This window comes from Lolium rigidum, chromosome 3 (assembly GCF_022539505.1).
Source record: "Lolium rigidum isolate FL_2022 chromosome 3, APGP_CSIRO_Lrig_0.1, whole genome shotgun sequence".
NCBI classification, from domain to species: domain Eukaryota; kingdom Viridiplantae; phylum Streptophyta; class Magnoliopsida; order Poales; family Poaceae; genus Lolium; species Lolium rigidum.
Window position 1 is genome coordinate 51,205,295 of NC_061510.1, and position 17,235 is coordinate 51,222,529.

General features: G+C 43.0%; 1 protein-coding gene across 1 annotated transcript; it reads left to right on the forward strand.

Annotated features, from left to right (window-relative positions):
• The first annotated feature begins 6,249 nt into the window (after positions 1-6,249).
• Positions 6,250-7,286, forward strand: LOC124698231 (protein LURP-one-related 6-like). Its single transcript, XM_047230740.1, has 4 exons — positions 6,250-6,339; positions 6,412-6,651; positions 6,743-6,988; positions 7,113-7,286. The coding sequence occupies exons 2-4, from the start codon at positions 6,418-6,420 to the stop codon at positions 7,242-7,244; spliced, it is 612 nt and encodes a 203-aa protein (XP_047086696.1). The 5' UTR covers positions 6,250-6,339; positions 6,412-6,417; the 3' UTR covers positions 7,245-7,286.
• Positions 7,287-17,235: the final 9,949 nt, after the last annotated feature.

Here is a 17,235-nt window from a genome sequence, read left to right on the forward strand (position 1 = left end):
CGTTAAGGCTTTCAAGTATTCTTTGTCTCCCCTTGTGTCGAATCAATAAATTGGGTAATACTTCCCTCGAAGACTGTTGCGATCCCCTATACTTGTGGGTCATCATTATACTAGTGGCACTAAGAGTCGATCGGCGCGTGTGGGTAAAGTTGTACACCCCTGCAGGGTAAATCTTCTCGAAAAGTCGTGTCCACAGTTATGGATGACTTGGTGATGGATTCTGTGATCATAGACAACTTGAACCTAATCGTAAAACTTGATATCTATATGTGAATAAGGATCCCTTCTCAGGGTGTCGAGGGGGTGATCCTAGGTAATAGGTTCAGGTGATGATGAAGATTCGGTGGATTCAACATGATGATATTAGAGCTAGAGTTGTTATCGCTCTCTTATCCCTTTTGAAAATGGTCTGAATAGACGAGCTTCTGCTCCCTCCTGTTTACAAAGGAAAACTGGCTTTCCGCAAAATAAGCTCCACATAAAGCCTCGCATACCCGCTTTTCAGATGAAGTTCTTCCAACTGATGGTGGTTTCTACCTCGACATCGACGAGTAGTTCGGAGTTCCTCAGGCGGCAGCCTGAGACTTATGGGATGGGACGTTGCCTTATGTTATGGCCTCTTAGGCCCTTTGCAGTCTGGTTATCTAGATAACATAATTTGCTTTCTGTTGCTTGTTGAATTATGGTCAGTGACCTCTGCGTGTAATAAATTTGGATCTTAACTCTGCTAAGAGTTGTAATATATTTGCTTTCAGTCGTAGAGTCACTGTTGTGTTACCGATTCTCACCATGTAGGCCCTAGAGATCTAGGTTAGACTTATGCCAGATGTGATATCTGGGTTTGTCTAGCCCTGACCTCCGGGGTTCCTGATAACGCGTGAAGCACACGTCCGTTGGGAACCCCAAGAGGAGGGTGTGATGCGTACAGCAGCAAGTTTTCCCTCAGTAAGAAACCAAGGTTATCGAACCAGTAGGAGATGAAGGCCACGTGAAGGTTGTTGGTGAAGGAGTGTAGTGCGGCGCAACACCGGGGATTCCGAGTGCCAACGTGGAACCTGCACAACACAATCAAAATACTTTGCCCCAACTTAACAGTGAGGTTGTCAATCTCACCGGCTTGCTATAAACAAAGGATTAAACGTATGGTGTGGAGAATGATGTTTGTTTGCAAAGAACAACAGAGAACAGTGATTGCAGTAGGTTGTATTTCAGATGTAAAAGAATGGACCGGGATCCACAGTTCACTAGTGGTGTCTGTCCAATAAGATAAATAGCATGTTGGGTGAACAAATTACAGTTGTGCAATTGACAAATAGAGAGGGCATAACAATGCACATACATATCATGATGACTACTATGAGATTTACTTAGGGCATTACGACAAAGAACATAGACCGCTATCCAGCATGCATCTATGCCTAAAAAGTCCACCTTCGAGTTAGCATCCGCACTCCTTCCAGTATTAAGTTGCAAACAACAGACAATTGCGTTAAGTACTCTGCGTAATGTAAACAATACAAATATCATTAGACAAAGCATTGATGTTTTATCCCTAGCGGCAACAGCACATCCACAACCTTAGGGGTTGCTGTCACTCCCCGCATTCAATGGAGACATGAACCCACTATCGAGCATAAATACTCCCTCTTGGAGTCACAAGTATCAACTTGGCCGAGCCTCTACTAGCAACGGAGAGCATGCAAGATCATAAACAACACATATATGATAGATCAATAATCAACTTGACATAGTATTCCATATTCATCGGATCCCAACAAACACAACATGTAGCATTACAAATAGATGATCTTGATCATGATAGGCAGCTCACAAGATCTAAACATGATAGCACAAGAGGAGAAGACAACCATCTAGCTACTGCTATGGACCCATAGTCCAAGGATGAACTACTCACGCATCAGTCCGGAGGCGGGCATGGTGATGTAGAGCCCTCTGGTGATGATTCCCCTCTCCGGCAGGGTGCCGGAGGCGATCTTCAGAACCCCCCGAGATGGGATTGGCGGGGCGGCGTCTCAGTAACTTTTCTCGTATCGTGGCTCTCGGTACTAGGGTTTTCGCGACGGAAGGATTATATAGGCGAAGGGGCAGAGTCGGGGGACGCTCGAGGGGCCCACCCCATAAGGCGGCGCGGCCAGGGGTGGGGCCGCGCCCCCCTATGGTGTGGCCGCCTCGTCGCCCCTCTTCGTCTCCTCTTCGGACTTCTGGAAGGCTCCGTGGAAAATAAGACCGTGGGCTTTTGTTTCGTCCAATTCCGAGAATAGTTCCTGTGTAGGATTTCTGAAACCAAAAACAGCAGAAAACATGAACTGGCGCTTCGGCATCTTGTTAATAGGTTAGTGCCGGAAAATGCATCAAAATGATGTGAAGTATATATAAAACATGTGAGTATTGTCATAAAACTAGCATGGAACATAAGAAATTATAGATACGTTTGAGACGTATCAGTTCCCGACAGTATACACCGATGAACGGTAAATAGGGTTTTCTCACTGTATAAGATATAGGGTACCCGTTCTAGTGAGTTCTATACTCGCTCGGCCATTCTAGCTGCTTCAGCCGATGACCCGCTTAGAAAGCAGTCCACTACAAAATAATGTACTTTCGTTGTCCTAAAAAAAAGTTGATTAACTTTATCTAGATACGGAGATATGTTATCTTCGTATCTAGATAAAGTTGATCATCTTCTTTAGGAAGGGAAGGAGTACTAGTCCCTCAGGCCCGATTGTGTTTCTTCGGGCCTTGTTCTCCCTATTCTCTCCGAGTGTTAACTTTCTTGTTCTTTTAACACATGTAGTTGTTACTTTTGAAATTAGAACTATGAGTGAAGAAAAAATTATATGTAGAAAATATTGTTTTAAAAACTATTTCCTCGGGAACATTTCAATCTCAAAACTATATTCAAGTAATAAATTTATAAATAGTTCAAACATTTTTTTGTTACATGCTATCTAAAAACCATTTATGTATTAAAAACATGGGAATTAATGGAAAAATGTTCATTGGTTTCAGAGATGTTCACGGAGTACGATAAAACTGTTCATGTTTGAAAATTAAATGTTCATAAAATTGTTCATGCTTGACAATTAAATGTTCATGGGTCTGAAAAATGGTTAACCCACCTCGAAAGAAATGTTCATTTTTCTAATAGATGCTTACTATGCGAAAAAATGTTCACGATGTTGGAAAAAATGTTCACGGTAAAAATAAGATATTCACAAATTTAAAAGAAATGTTCTCCCATATATTTAAGAGATTAAAAAATTTAAGTTTGCGGGTTAAAATAATTTTTTGTGGGTTTAGAAAAATATTTGTGGGCTCGAAACTATGTTCACGATTAACCAAAAATTATTCGTGCATTACTCGAAAAACAAATACACAAAGAAGAAACAAAGAAATCAACAAATAAAAATAAAATTACAAAACAAGTTAGAAACTCAAATAATAAATAAAACAGGTTACTAATAGGTGAAACGGCAAGAAAAAAGAATACGAAAAAGAAACATAAAAAATAAAAGCAAAAAAAGAAGAAAATAAAAAGGAAAAACGTAGAAAAGAAGGACAGCCCGCAATGGGCTGGCTGGGCGAGGCAACAGGTGAGCATATGCTACAACACGCTATAAGCGAGAAACAGAAACCCTAAAAAAAGCAAGAAATAGTACATGGCCACCTCGAAAACTGCAAACGGAGGCCGAGCTACATGTAGCTCTTTATTTTTAAATAATAAGAAATCATAGTTTTAAGTTTCAAAAAATTATGAAAAAGAATTCTGGATGTAGATAATGATGAAATCTACAAACATGCAAAATCTTAATGTGAAATTCTTTGCATTGTAGACTACACAAAAATGACAAAATCTAACAAGTTTTATAGTTTTGAATTATGCACTATTCACTATTCTCAGATCCACATATTTGTCATTTTTGTGTAGCCTAAACTACTAAGAATTTCACACTGAGATTTTGCATATTTATAGATACCATCATTGGCTACATCCAAAAAAAAATCAGAATTTTTTAAAACTTAAAAATATGATTTTCAAAGTTTAAAAGAAAGAGCTACATATTGCTCGGCCTACATTTGTCTATTGTCGTGGCTGCCTGCGATATGAAGCTCTTCGCTCTTATCCCGACGCGACCCTGCTAAAAAGCCTGAAAGTAAGTGTCCATGATTAACGCACCTGCTTAAGATGGAAATAAAACTCGTGACGAGGATAAGCTCCATCAGTGACTCATCTCTCCCCTTAACCTGCCCAGCATGAACGAGGCACGAAGCGTTGCCGTATACGGTATCCATAGAGGCAACACACACGTACGGGCGCATGCATGATTAGGCTTGCAATTAGGCATGTTGGGGCTGGCCTCGGCGACACACGCCGAACCAGCCCCTCCGGCGACAAACGCCGGTGCTCTCTCTCTCTCTGACTTGAGGTAGAAGAAGAAGGCAATGGACACAGAGAGATTTTCTCCTCGTTGCTGCACAAACAGCCGAGCTCGTTTTCTCTTTTTTTCAGACTCACACTGCAACTTACAGGAACGGATTACAAGCCAGCTTTATAGACTGGGCAACGCAGCACCCACGCATCATGCGCTCACCACGCGCATGCCCAGGTGCACGATCACGCTCACCACGCGCACGCCCCGGACGTCCCAGTCTTCTTCTCCAACGTGAGCAACTACTCATCCGCAAGACTTGGGCAACTTCCGCTGAGCACGCTGCGTCCATCTCGACGCCACACGATCGCGACCCAACATGTAACCAGCTCCTAGACGTAAACGCACACGAGCACGGACTCGTGCACTTACAGACACAACACACGCACTAACGCGCACTGGACACACCCGCCACGATGCCGTGGCTTATTTCCAACAATCTCCCCCTAAGCCACGACCTGCCATCGCCGGAGTTGTTGCAGCTCCCGGCGTTGTCCTCGTCGCCATAGCCGCTGCTACAGCCTCACGGACGTGAACACCGCTGCATGACTCATCTCCGCACGAACAAGGCCTCCTTCTTCGTCTTCAGTGCCACACGCCACACTCCGCCGTCGACACACGCCGGACAGCCACCGAGCTCCTCGGCGACACACGCCGAGCTCCTCCGTGACGCCACGCCCTGCACGCCCCAGCTCGCGCACACGATCACGCACTGACGTGATCGACGCGGCCGTCCTGCACTCCGCTGGACGTGCTCTCCTCCGGTGATCCGCACGCCTCCAGCTCACGCCCATGCCGCGCACTGACGCAGGCAACGCGGCCAGCCCGACGCGCCCAGGACGCGGTCCTCTTCCTCGGCGACACACGCCGAGTTTCTTCCATGGCCGTCGCATGGCGCCGCTATGGCCTCCGTGGCCGCGCAGCTCCTCCACGCCGCTGCCATGCCGCGCCACCGCGGCCTCTGCGCCACCACGCAGGTCCGCCGCGGTCGCTGCGCTCGCCGCACATACGGCATCCCGTCGCCGCCTCCGCGTCCGCCGTGCTCGTCGCGGACTGACCGCGCGCCACGGCCGGATCGACAAGGCTCTGATACCACATGTTGGGGCTGGCCTCGGCGACACACGCCGAACCAGCCCCTCCGGCGACAAACGCCGGTGCTCTCTCTCTCTCTGACTTGAGGTAGAAGAAGAAGGCAATGGACACAGAGAGATTTTCTCCTCGTTGCTGCACAAACAGCCGAGCTCGTTTTCTCTTTTTGCAGACTCCCACTACAACTTACAGGAACGGATTACAAGCCAGCTTTATAGCCTGGGCAACGCAGCACCCACGCATCATGCGCTCACCACGCGCATGCCCAGGTGCACGATCACGCTCACCACGCGCACGCCCCGGACGTCCCAGTCTTCTTCCAACGTGAGCAACTACTCATCCGCAAGACTTGGGCAACTTCCGCTGAGCACGCTGCGTCCATCTCGACGCCACACGATCGCGACCCAACATGTAACCAGCTCCTAGACGTAAACGCACACGAGCACGGACTCGTGCACTTACAGACACAACACACGCACTAACGCGCACTGGACACACCCGCCACGATGCCGTGGCTTATTTCCAACAAGGCATAATCCTTATGTTTAGCTGAACGTAAACTCCTCTAAGAGGTTGCATAAAGCTGCAGTTTGGTGGCCGGAAGGAAGCGAATTCAAAGATTCTTCCGGGCCATCATTCTCCTAGCTGTGGTCCTGCGTATATATACGAGCTTGCTAGGCTTTGCCACAACATTGCTTGGACCTCTTAACCTTGGCCGAATCGCATGGTTCACGATAATCACACGTACATCGCCGATTAGAGTTAGCCGGTTATTAGGCAGTAGGTGGGTAGACGCAAGGTGAGTCATGGGACACATCCACACTCAAATCACTCTATTTATTCGATGCATTGTCTGAACTTCGATACGCAGGATATCATGGGTGCGTACACGACCCTCAACCCAGTTGTCAGCAAGTTCTTCTGCAGCTCTCTGCAGGCCGTGCTTCTGGTCCGGCGGCGTCCACCCACCGTGACTGGCGGCGGATTCGTCGTCACCGACCGGGAGCAGAGGGTCGTCTTCAGCGTGGACGGCTGCGGGATCATCGGCGCCAGTGGGCAGCTTGTCGTCAGGGACGGCGATGGCACGGCGATCCTCTTCATTTACAAGAAGGTCACCAGTTCATGCATGGATCGAGCTCGTGTTAGCTACTCCATGTTCCATCATTTCTGAATATTTTCAACTAATTTGATCTTCTCATCAGGGAGGAGTTGTTCAAGCTTTGAGCGTGAACAACAGGTGGAGAGGGTACCTGATGGACTATGGTGAGCCGAGCAAGCCGGTGTTCACTTTACAAGATCCTAAGGTGCTTCTCAGCTGCATGCCGGGCGATGTCCGGGTCACCGTGGAACCCAAGGGAAGGAAGCGGCAGTGGGACTACGAGGTGACCGGATCCTTCCCCGAGAGAGCTTGCGCCGTCAAAAGCCGAGCAGGACACGTGGTGGCACAGGTAAAATCCTGCAGCTACTTAATCATTCAAAGGATTTGAGTTGAATTTAGATAATGGTCATTTTAATTTAACTTAATTTTAGGAGTGATAGAAATTAAGAGTTTTTTCCCTAACGTATGATCAGATTGGAATGAAGGGGATGATGGCCGGCAGGGACTTCTACCATGTGGTGGTGCAACCGGGCTATGACCAAGCCTTTGTAATTGGTGTGATTGCCATCCTTGACAACACGAATGGAGAATCCACAAGGTGTTAACCATACAGAATGGGAGTGGTTGGGGTGATCGCATTAGTCTCACTCGATCCATATGGTTGTATACAAGAAATTTGTTCGAACTGTACATATTAATTGGTTGATTATTTGTTGAACTCCCTCTATATAGAATTATAAGACCGTTCTAGCACACTGTTGTATTAACCTGAACGTCTTATAATTTGGTATAAAAGAAAGACTATACTACGTGTTATTTTTTTTGCTTTTTCATTGATAGCTTAGAGTTCATAGGGTATGCTAAATGTGCTAGTATTATAAACGGTGTAAGGTTGACGTTGTTGAACATGCAAACGAATATGTGCATACATTTACACTTTCTCCCTGTATTTGAGAAAATTCATTACGGATTTGCTACGTCTAAGTCCACAGAGATTTTCTTAAATCTTACTCACCCATAAAAAGTTCTTCGATCAGTTGCACTTCTTTGGTAACCAAGTGCAACCGGACCAACTTGTACTCTTTTTTAAACTGCAGTTACACTTTTGTCAGGTGACTGAAACTTAAGAAACTCTACGTCAATTGAGACATAGATAAACCCTAAAAAAATAGTTAAATACCCTCCATACTTTCTCTTTGGATCGCCAGATTTAAAAAGATAGAAAAAAAGACTAGAGGTTCACAAATTGGGCCATACACAACAGATGAAAGGGTTGAAAAATACAGGAAAAATAAAAGAATGATATTTTGGGTAAACCGTAAAAAAACAGGAAATAGACTCTATCCTAAAAATGAGATTCAAAGGATGTTTAAATTCCTACAAAATTCAGGCATTTGAATCCAATCCCTAGGAACTTTGGTTGCACCATCCTTTGATCCAAAGGCAATCCATAGATCCTAAGAATTAGATTCCAACAAAATCCATACCATGGTACTACAATCCAAAGAATTAATTAATGTTGGACCAAGCAATGGGATCAGGAAAATGTTCTAGGCATCCATCAATTTTAGGTGTGTGATTGCATTTCCAAAAAAAAAGGTGTAGAGATTTGTGTGTGCTTACCTTCCTAAACTTCTCCTTCGAGGATGGATCGTACCAAGAGAACAAAAAAAATGATGATGACCTCGGAAAGTCATTTTGGCTCCCGAACACCAATGCTCTCGACATATTAGTAAATTCAAAAATTTATTTTTATAGGTTTTAAAAAATTATGAAACAAAATTCTAAAAGTAGCTAATCATATATTCCACTAAAAAGGGCGTACCTTGCTGAAAGCTCCCACACATTGTAGGGTCTGGGGAAGGGTATTTCTAGACAGCCTTTCCCTTGCATTTTATTATGCAAGGAGGCTGATTCGAATAAATCAAATGTTCTGTATTCTGAGCTACACAAAGATAATAACGTTTGTCTTGTGTTAGAGATTTGAAAATCTTTATGCTTAGATCTACACTTTTGTTATTTGTGTGTATAGTCCAAACCACACATTATTTCCAATTAAAAAATTGTTCGTTTGTGAGCAACATTAGTGGCTACATCATGATTTGTTTTCAGAATTTTTTGAAACTTAGAAATATTATTTCCAGTTTTTTTGAATAAAGAAATCACTCGTGCACATGTGTATCAAATCTTTGTCCTGATGACCTTTGCAACTCAATCAAAGGATCGACAGGCTCCCTTGAGCATCCTGCTGCCCGTTAAGCTTCATGCACTAGTCACTTGAACCAAAAGTCCGAACTGATGGTAAGGGCTAGGCAATCCACATATACACTTCACAACACCCCCACTTGCGTGTGACGGGAGAAGAGAAAGTCAACACGTGAAAGAAGAAGAGCACACAGAAACAGGGCATCAGCGGTGGTGATGAGGACATCCCTATCTCACTACTACTTCTATCATTGCCAACTGAAGATGAACCTGCTGTAAAGCTCAAGTCCAATGAAGTCAGGATTGGACCAATGACACGAGCTCGTGCGAAGCTACTTAAACAACAGGTGAACTTTTTCCTAAACGATACCTTGATTGATGAGAACTTTATACTACCTAAGTCCTATTACTTATGTATCATCAGGTATGAAGAGTAGACAAGCATCGTACGAGGAGGAGAGGAGCAGCTGGACGTGAAGATGGGCGTGAAGCTGGACAAGGAGCTGGACATGAAGATTTCTCATGGACGCGCGAGGGAGGAGCGGGAGGAGTGCGCGAGAGGAGAAGAAGAAGTCCAGGCCGGTCCAGCGTCCGGTCAGACCGCCCCCACGCCGGGCCGCCCGGTCCCTGGCCCGGTCGACCGGCCGCCAACCGGCCGCCAACCGGAGGAAGTGCATCGTACCGGGCAGAAACCGAAAACTTCGCAGTTTCCCGGTTGGCGACCGGTTGACCGGACCACCGACCGGACCGGCCGGTCCACAGCCCGGTCGACCGGATTCCAGACCGGACCGAGCCCGAGTCCGTCTCGACCGGATCTATTCTGGGTCGGTTTTACTTGTATTTTTCGACCATAACTCGTCCCGGACGCCTATATAAGTGCCTTGGACGACCCCCTAGCTGCTTTAGACCACGTTTAAGATAAACCCTAGTTCTTAGTTGTTTGCTCTGCAAAACTATTGAATTCCCTACACCATATTGCTTGGATATTGTGTAGATCATGTTTAAGTCTTGTGTGATCTGCTGTTCCATTGGGAATTAGACGGTTGCAACTTACCGCTTCGTGGTCGGCGGCTACGTGCGCAAGTGTGTGGAGTTGCGAATATCTTGCAGGGTTGAGAGCTATTGCATCTGGCGACAGGGACCAATCGAGAGATCTCGTTGCGTCATACAAGTTATCATCCACTACATCGTCGTGTTTCTCCGCTGCTATCACCCCGTGATCATCATCACCACCGTTGCTTACTGAGAAGATCGGGCCACCCCATATCATCTTGGTATCAGATTTCCAGTTTTCCTCGGTAAGCCATCCACAATCCACCCCATGGTTGAGTTGTGAGTGTTTTCCTATCCAGAAAAAGCCATAACAAGTTAGGGTTAGGGTTTGCCATAGCCTTAGATTGCACTAATTTCGAGTTTTAGTTGCTTTTCGTAGTTGTTTTTGCGTATCTTTATCTTTCATCTAGTAGAATTGTTAGGGTTTGTGTTTTCTCTATCATCTAGTTTATCATAGTGTGTCAGTTTTTGTTACTCCGAGTCCACATAGCGTACAGTGTGCTTGTTCCCAACCATTGACACAGCCTATCGATATGACGTGACTAGGAACTTCCCCAGAAGAGACTAGTTTTACCGCTCGACAGGCTGCTCATTAGGGTTTTGGTGCTTTGCATATCTTGTTGGCCGTGTTATCAAGGAGTTGAGTCATAAAATCAAAAAAAAATAAGCAAAAAGAGCTACATAGTTGCGTGTGTTACAAAAAAGAAAATACAAAAATAATAGTGTCGTGCTAGTTGAATCAAGTGAAAGGCCTAAGTTTTCTTTACTGCACCAGTAGTTGAGCAATCTTGTGTCTGTCTCGTTGAGCTTTACTAGCGTCTCTCTAGTGCATTGCAACCTTTCCTCCATATAGTTGCATTGCTGTGGTGACCCGGCATACCACTGCATGGTGTAGTATGCAAGTCTGATATAACACCAATGAAACACCGTTCCACTAGTATTATATCGCTCAGAGTGGTACAACAGAAACATATGCGGGTCCAAGACATGTCTATAGAATTACAACATTGACTCAGTTACATAAGATCATCACAACCTCCTACTTTACAATGAGGTAAAACTGCAAATAAACTCCGTAAGAACGACTCGTAGCCTAGTTTTATCACGAACTCTATTTGTAGAGTGTTACACTAACTACGGAGGCTAAGAATAGACTCTAGCTAAATAGGAGCTAGGTTTAGGAAGCTAGTTCCCTTCTATGGCTAAACTAGGTTTTCTCCTTGTTGGATGTGGAATTCGACTCCTCCGACGTGGTCCTCGTCTCGTGAAGTAGTTGTTGACTCCTCGGCCTTCGAGTTGCACTCGTAGATCCTCCTTCGGTGCCTCCATATCTAAGCAGGGGATTTAAGAGTGGGATGAGTACGAGCGTACTCAACAAGTTCATTATAGGAAAGAGGTGTTTAATGCACTAGCTACAGCATTAGACCGTAAAGTCTAATACCAATGCAAGTTTTCATAACCATTTCTTAAAAAGGTTGCTTTTATTCGGAAGAACTATGTCCGTCGGCCTTCACCGGTTTACTAGAACTTCATGGAGCTCCTTTCCGGCCGCGTTCGCAGCTTCCATATCCCGGAACGAGGAGTGACGAGTCACGGTTCTTTACACTCGCAGAGGTGTGTTGCTTTACCCATAAGAGATCTTAACCTTGGTGCCAACCGGGCATATGTTCCCGTCCACACTTCCTTTGGTGTGAGGCCCGGTATAAGGTCTAGCCAATCATGTTCCTCCGCTACCTCGAACACCCACCCGTTGTTGCATGCGCCGACCCTGGGTCCACGTCGGTCCCATTATTCCCGTAGATTTCAAGGTGGACCCCGACCACGACAACAGATGGCTCGGGCTCTACCATACACTCCTACGCCGGTGGCCGCAACCCATCATAGACCGCAATACCGTGGGGACTTAGGACTCCCCAGCCTCACCGCTTGCTCCTTCGGGCGACAAGTGTACTACGGACTATGCCGTGGGGACTTAGGACTCCCCAGCCCTCACCGCTTGCCCCCTTGGATCACAAGTGTACTACGGTAAAGCGCATCCGTTGATGAACGAGAGGTGGAAACACTTTTGACTACTCCGTCCCACTCCGGATCTTATGGTTAACACGGGTATTACGGCACAAGAATCACCGGCGACATTTGTTGTTTAATCCTAGATGGATATAAACCCTTGCAATGGAACCTCCACCATATCAACACAATCCATGGTTCCATTGCCCACCACATAGTCATATTCATAGTTATGAAAGTAGTGGTTTTGGTTTTTATGCAATAGTGATAACCATAGTACTTTGCAAGTAATTTGATAAAGATACTCAAATGACATGAGCAAGCGATGAACTTGCCTTTCTTGACTGCAAGATTATGCAGGCAAAGTCTTCGATACGCAATAACTCCAAATTCTGAAATAGCATCATCGTCCGGTAAGGACGATGTTTAAAAGATTGCCAAGGATGCAATAATGCATAAGTATATGATGCAATCGTTCTAAACGTGACCTAACCCCGATGATTTAGGATTAGTGAGTGGTAATGATTAGTTCAGGGTGTGTTGCACTTTTAGAGTGATTCACAAACAAGGTTCTTATTCAGGTGTGATTACTTGGTATTATAAACAGTGTAGATAATAAAGCATAATAATCAATTGAGCACACCAAGAATGATAATTGGCATAATGTTAACAAGTAAAGAACAGTGGTCATTTTAGTATTATATGGCATGATTAATAATTAATTATCGTATACTTTAAAAGAATAACTTTTGAAGAACATGTTCTTTAATAAAGAACAAGTATGGTAATTAAGTTGAGGGGGTTCTATGGTTGACTATGGTTTCATTTAGTTTCGGGAGTAAGTTTTAGATGGATCCCAACAAAGTTGGATTCATCAACTACTAGGCTTGTATTGTTGAACTAAGCCTAAACATCTTAATTACCAATAGTTGCTATCAAGGTGGCATACCTTGTTGGTGATAGTTGGCTAGGGTTTATAGGTCCTTATAAGCAGGGTTGATGATGATTCTTTATTTACTTCAAAAGAATAACTTTTGAAGAACATACTTCTTAAGTAATAAGAAGTATATCAATTAGGGTTGAAGATACTCTCTATTTTCTTTAAAAGAATAACTTTTGGAGAACATGCTCCTTAAAGAATAAGAAGTATATTAATTAGGTTGAGGTTGTTTAGGTTTGTTATTTAATTCCCTAAGTAAAGTTTGGGTGGTTCCTAAATAGGATAGTTGATAATTATCTCACACTAGTAGGGTTTAGTGGAGTATGGAATGTAGTACAAAATAGTAGGTGTAGTTGCCTTTAGGTTTTATCACAATGGTGTGATGCTAATTATGGATATCTAAGTATAGTGGTCTTTGGAAAAGGAACTAGGGTTTTATACTTGGTTGATCCTACTTGATCAACAAGTTTTATTTAGATGAGAGCATAGCAATTATCTAGTAGTAGGGTTCTTACATTTTATGTGGACATAGGTATGTCTTATAGTTGCTAATGATGACTCTATGAATTGAAATAAGGTACCATGATCACCTGTTCTAACCTTGGGTTTAGGTTAGAAGCAAATTAGGGTTCACATGTAATAATGGAGTTAGGGTTCCTAATTAATTTAAGGTTTTAGGAGTCACATGAAATGAAGAGTTCCTAGTTTTCTACCATATTGAATTAGGGTTGCATAATTCCTATTTAGTTCCTAAGTTAATAACTTCATTAATAAAGTTGAAGTTATTAATAACTTCAGAATAAACTAACATTCAATTTGGCTTTTTACTATTTTTAAATAATTTAATAAATAGGGTAATTATTAATTAGGGTTTAAATCCTCCTATTAAGGATTTAATAACTAATAAGTAAAGGAAAATTAGTTTTAATGTTTTCCTTATTTAATTACTGGTTTTGATTTATTTTATGAAGTTTTATTAATTATTGAATTTTAATTGAATTTAGAATTAAAGTTAAAGGCTTAAATAACAAGTATTAAATAATTGAATTTTTATTAAAAATAAAAATTTCATTTTATATTTTTATTGGATAGAGTTTTCTTTTCTAAGAATTTTGGTATCTCATTTATATTTTTCTGACATAAATTGAATTTTGTAAATTCATTTGAAGTTGCAGCAATTATGAATTTGAAATTAAAACAAGAGAAATGCTAACTGTACCGGGCTAGATCTAACCACACCCACTGACTAGTGGGACCAGTGCTACGTGGACTGCCACGCAAGCAGTGACTGGTCAGAATTGACCAGGACATTTGACCCTTGCCGACGTTTAGTCGCCGGCGGCCTCCTGGGGACGGCGCCACCGATTTAGGGCCTCCCCAGATGCGCGACTAACCTCTATCGAACCCTCTCGACACGATAAACCCCGTGGTGGTGTTGAAATTTCGAGGAACGCGCCGGAACATCGCCGGAGATTATGTCCGCGGCGGCGCAGCTCCGGCCAAGGGTCGAATTGAAGCTACGATTGGCTATTAGCTGCAATTTATAGGGCTACGGTGCGTATTCATACCCTGGTGCTGTTGAGGTGGTAGGCGATGAGGATCGTGGGCGGAGACGGCGAGAAATTCGCCGATTCCGGCGAGGTGCTGAGGAAGAAATTGTTGAAATTAGGCCGATTCGTAGCTCCCTTGGATGCATGCTTCCGCACACTTGCTCTACGCGTCAAAGCGCATCTCCTGGACCCCCGCACGGTTGTCGGGGCGGCTCCAGTCGTCGGCTTCTTCTCCGACTCCGGCGGCCAGTATTTGAGAATGGGAAGAGCTAGAGAGCGTGTGAGAGAAAATGGGTGGGTGGAGATGAACAAGGAGAGAATGACGATGCTCCCGACGTTTTTATATCCCTGGAGGTGGTCTCCAATGCTCTCCCGCCGGCGGTAGTGGTCACGATGCCGCGGTGACGCTCGGCACACGATTTGGGCGCGAATCTTGGCGGTACAGGATGGGGTGGACGCGAGAGAGGTTGTAGGCAGCTCGGCGTGGTCGTTTGCGTCCGCGCCCGTCCTTATCGGGCGACGGTGAGGTGGCCGGCGACTCGGTCACGGCGTCCCGTGGCGTCCATGCGAGGAAGACGGGGACAACGTCTTCTCGCACGATTTTTAAAGCGAGGTGAATCGGTATTGAGCTGAGCCGGGCTAGCTACCGGGCTGGTGCCGTTGGGCCAATTGTTGGGCTGCTCGACCAGGTGAGGTTCTTTCATTTTTTTCTCTTTTCTTTATTTCCTGTTTTGAATTCTGGTTTTATAATTCTATTTTGAATTCATCTATCCTATGCGGGTATTTTACAATTTGAATTCTTGTGTAACTCACCCAAGAGACTTTATAATTACTGTTGGATATTATTCATTTTAATATGGTACTAAGTCATTGGTTTATTAATTGCTATTTGGTTTTGGATTAATTGTCCATATAGATATGAATTTGAATATTGTCTTTGGAAATATTCAAATTATTTTCCAATTGATTGTTTTATTATTTAATGTTCTTTAGGGTTTGGTTTGGTGTTGCTTTGCAAGAAACAACCACAAGAGAATACTTATTTATGGATTTCAAATTAAGAGATTGATTTTGATGACATGATTTCATGTGCTAATGTAATTTTCCTTTCTCTTGTGGGTTCAATTCTCGTTTTGAATTATGGGAAGTGATCTCTTGCTTATTATTTGATGTGTATGATTATGTGTTAACAAATTAGAACATAAGATTTACTTTATGGACAATGCTAGGTTCCAATATTATTAACCTAATGACACATGGGTTGGAACTCAAATGTGGATTAGGGTTATAGTGGTGATCACCCAAGTGGTATACAAACTAGGTTGAGATATAATTCTAATTTGTAGATATGGGATGACACCATAGTGCATTGGCTAGGGTTTAATCTCCCCTAATCATGGTAATCTGGTTACTTGCTTCATATCTTATGTGCTTCTCTAATTGCTAAGGATTTGAGAGTTGATTTTATCTTCTACCAATTGGCTTCTTATTATTAACCTCAATTTATTATTTAAGGAACTACATTGGTTATAGTTCTTTTTATAGTTAACTTTGGTCATATGGATATATGGTTTCTCACCATATTCAATATGGAATTTTACTCTTAAGGTTTTCTTAGGTTCTTTAGTGAAGAATAGGTGGAATGTAAATGTGGTAGAATTATATCTGTGATCACCAAGTGGTTCACAAGTTAAGGTTAGTATATAAATCTAGAGTTTCTTACTAGTGATCTCCCTATTATTTAATGTGGAAATGGGATCTCCTTATACTAGTAGGGTTTAACTTATCCTCACATATCTCCAAAGCATGATTATATATGATCATCTTGTTCTTAATGTCTTTACTTCAAATTCTTAGGGTTTATGATCATTACACAATTTATAATGATCAAGGTTGGACTTCCTAAGGTATCTCTCCTTGAATGAGTTTCTCACTCTCAATATCAAGTGTTGTCTTGCTCAACTAAATATATATTTTCTTTTATAGTTTCTTGAATGGGCATAGTTATGGTTGTCTCAATTATCTTGAGTATAACACCATAGGTTGAGCTTTCTCATTTAGGAATGGTTATCTCTTTCTAGAGTTGTCTTGAAGATGATGATTTGAATACTTGGATGTATATCCAAGTTTTAACTCAAGGTTTGTTATTGCTTCTTTAATAATTATCATAGAACTCTCACCTCTCTAGGTTTGATGTGTAATAACTTGGAATGGAGAAGAATATCTATTTCTGGAGTGGATCTTCTTGTCTTGCTTCCAAGATTAAAGTAGAATGGATATCATAGAGTTCATGATAAGTGCATGGATTAGTTTAAGACATGGAGAAGATAAGTGAAGAATAGTTTCTCCAATTATTGTTACTTGATTCCCAATTAAATGGATGTTCATATGTTATGGCAAGGATTACCATGTTGTGATCTTTTATATGATCAAGCAATTGATCATTGAGTAAAGTGTTGTTGTGTTGAATATTAATTCCATTTGATCTAACCCCTTAGATCAAATCATCTCTACCCAAAACAAGGTTTTAACAAAGTCACATTGAGGTTTATAGCGCTTGACTTGATGAGCTACTTCAATTCCACCAAGGTCAAGTGAAACTTCAGCCATCGTGATCTGTTTTACTTTAAAGCGCGAAAATTCCCTGCATTTTCTATGCATGAATGCAATGCACACATCTGTTTCCTCTATTTCTGTAACCCCATTACCTGGGATATTACAGCCTCTACCCCTTAAACTAAACTTCGTCCTCGAAGTTTGATATCTCTCATGTTTCGGAGTGTGGATCTGACTTGTGCAGACTACATCTTTTCTCAAACTCCTTGGTGATCTCACTGGATA

What these genes read in the sequence shown, in the direction of transcription:
- LOC124698231 (XM_047230740.1), top strand. Translation starts at nt 6,418, where the DNA reads ATGGGTGCGTACACGACCCTCAACCCAGTTGTCAGCAAGTTCTTCTGC. An exon ending in TCCTCTTCATTTACAAGAAG is followed by an intron (nt 6,652 to 6,742) that starts GTCACCAGTTCA and finishes TCTTCTCATCAG; the next exon opens with GGAGGAGTTGTTCAAGCTTT. An exon ending in CAGGACACGTGGTGGCACAG is followed by an intron (nt 6,989 to 7,112) that starts GTAAAATCCTGC and finishes ACGTATGATCAG; the next exon opens with ATTGGAATGAAGGGGATGAT.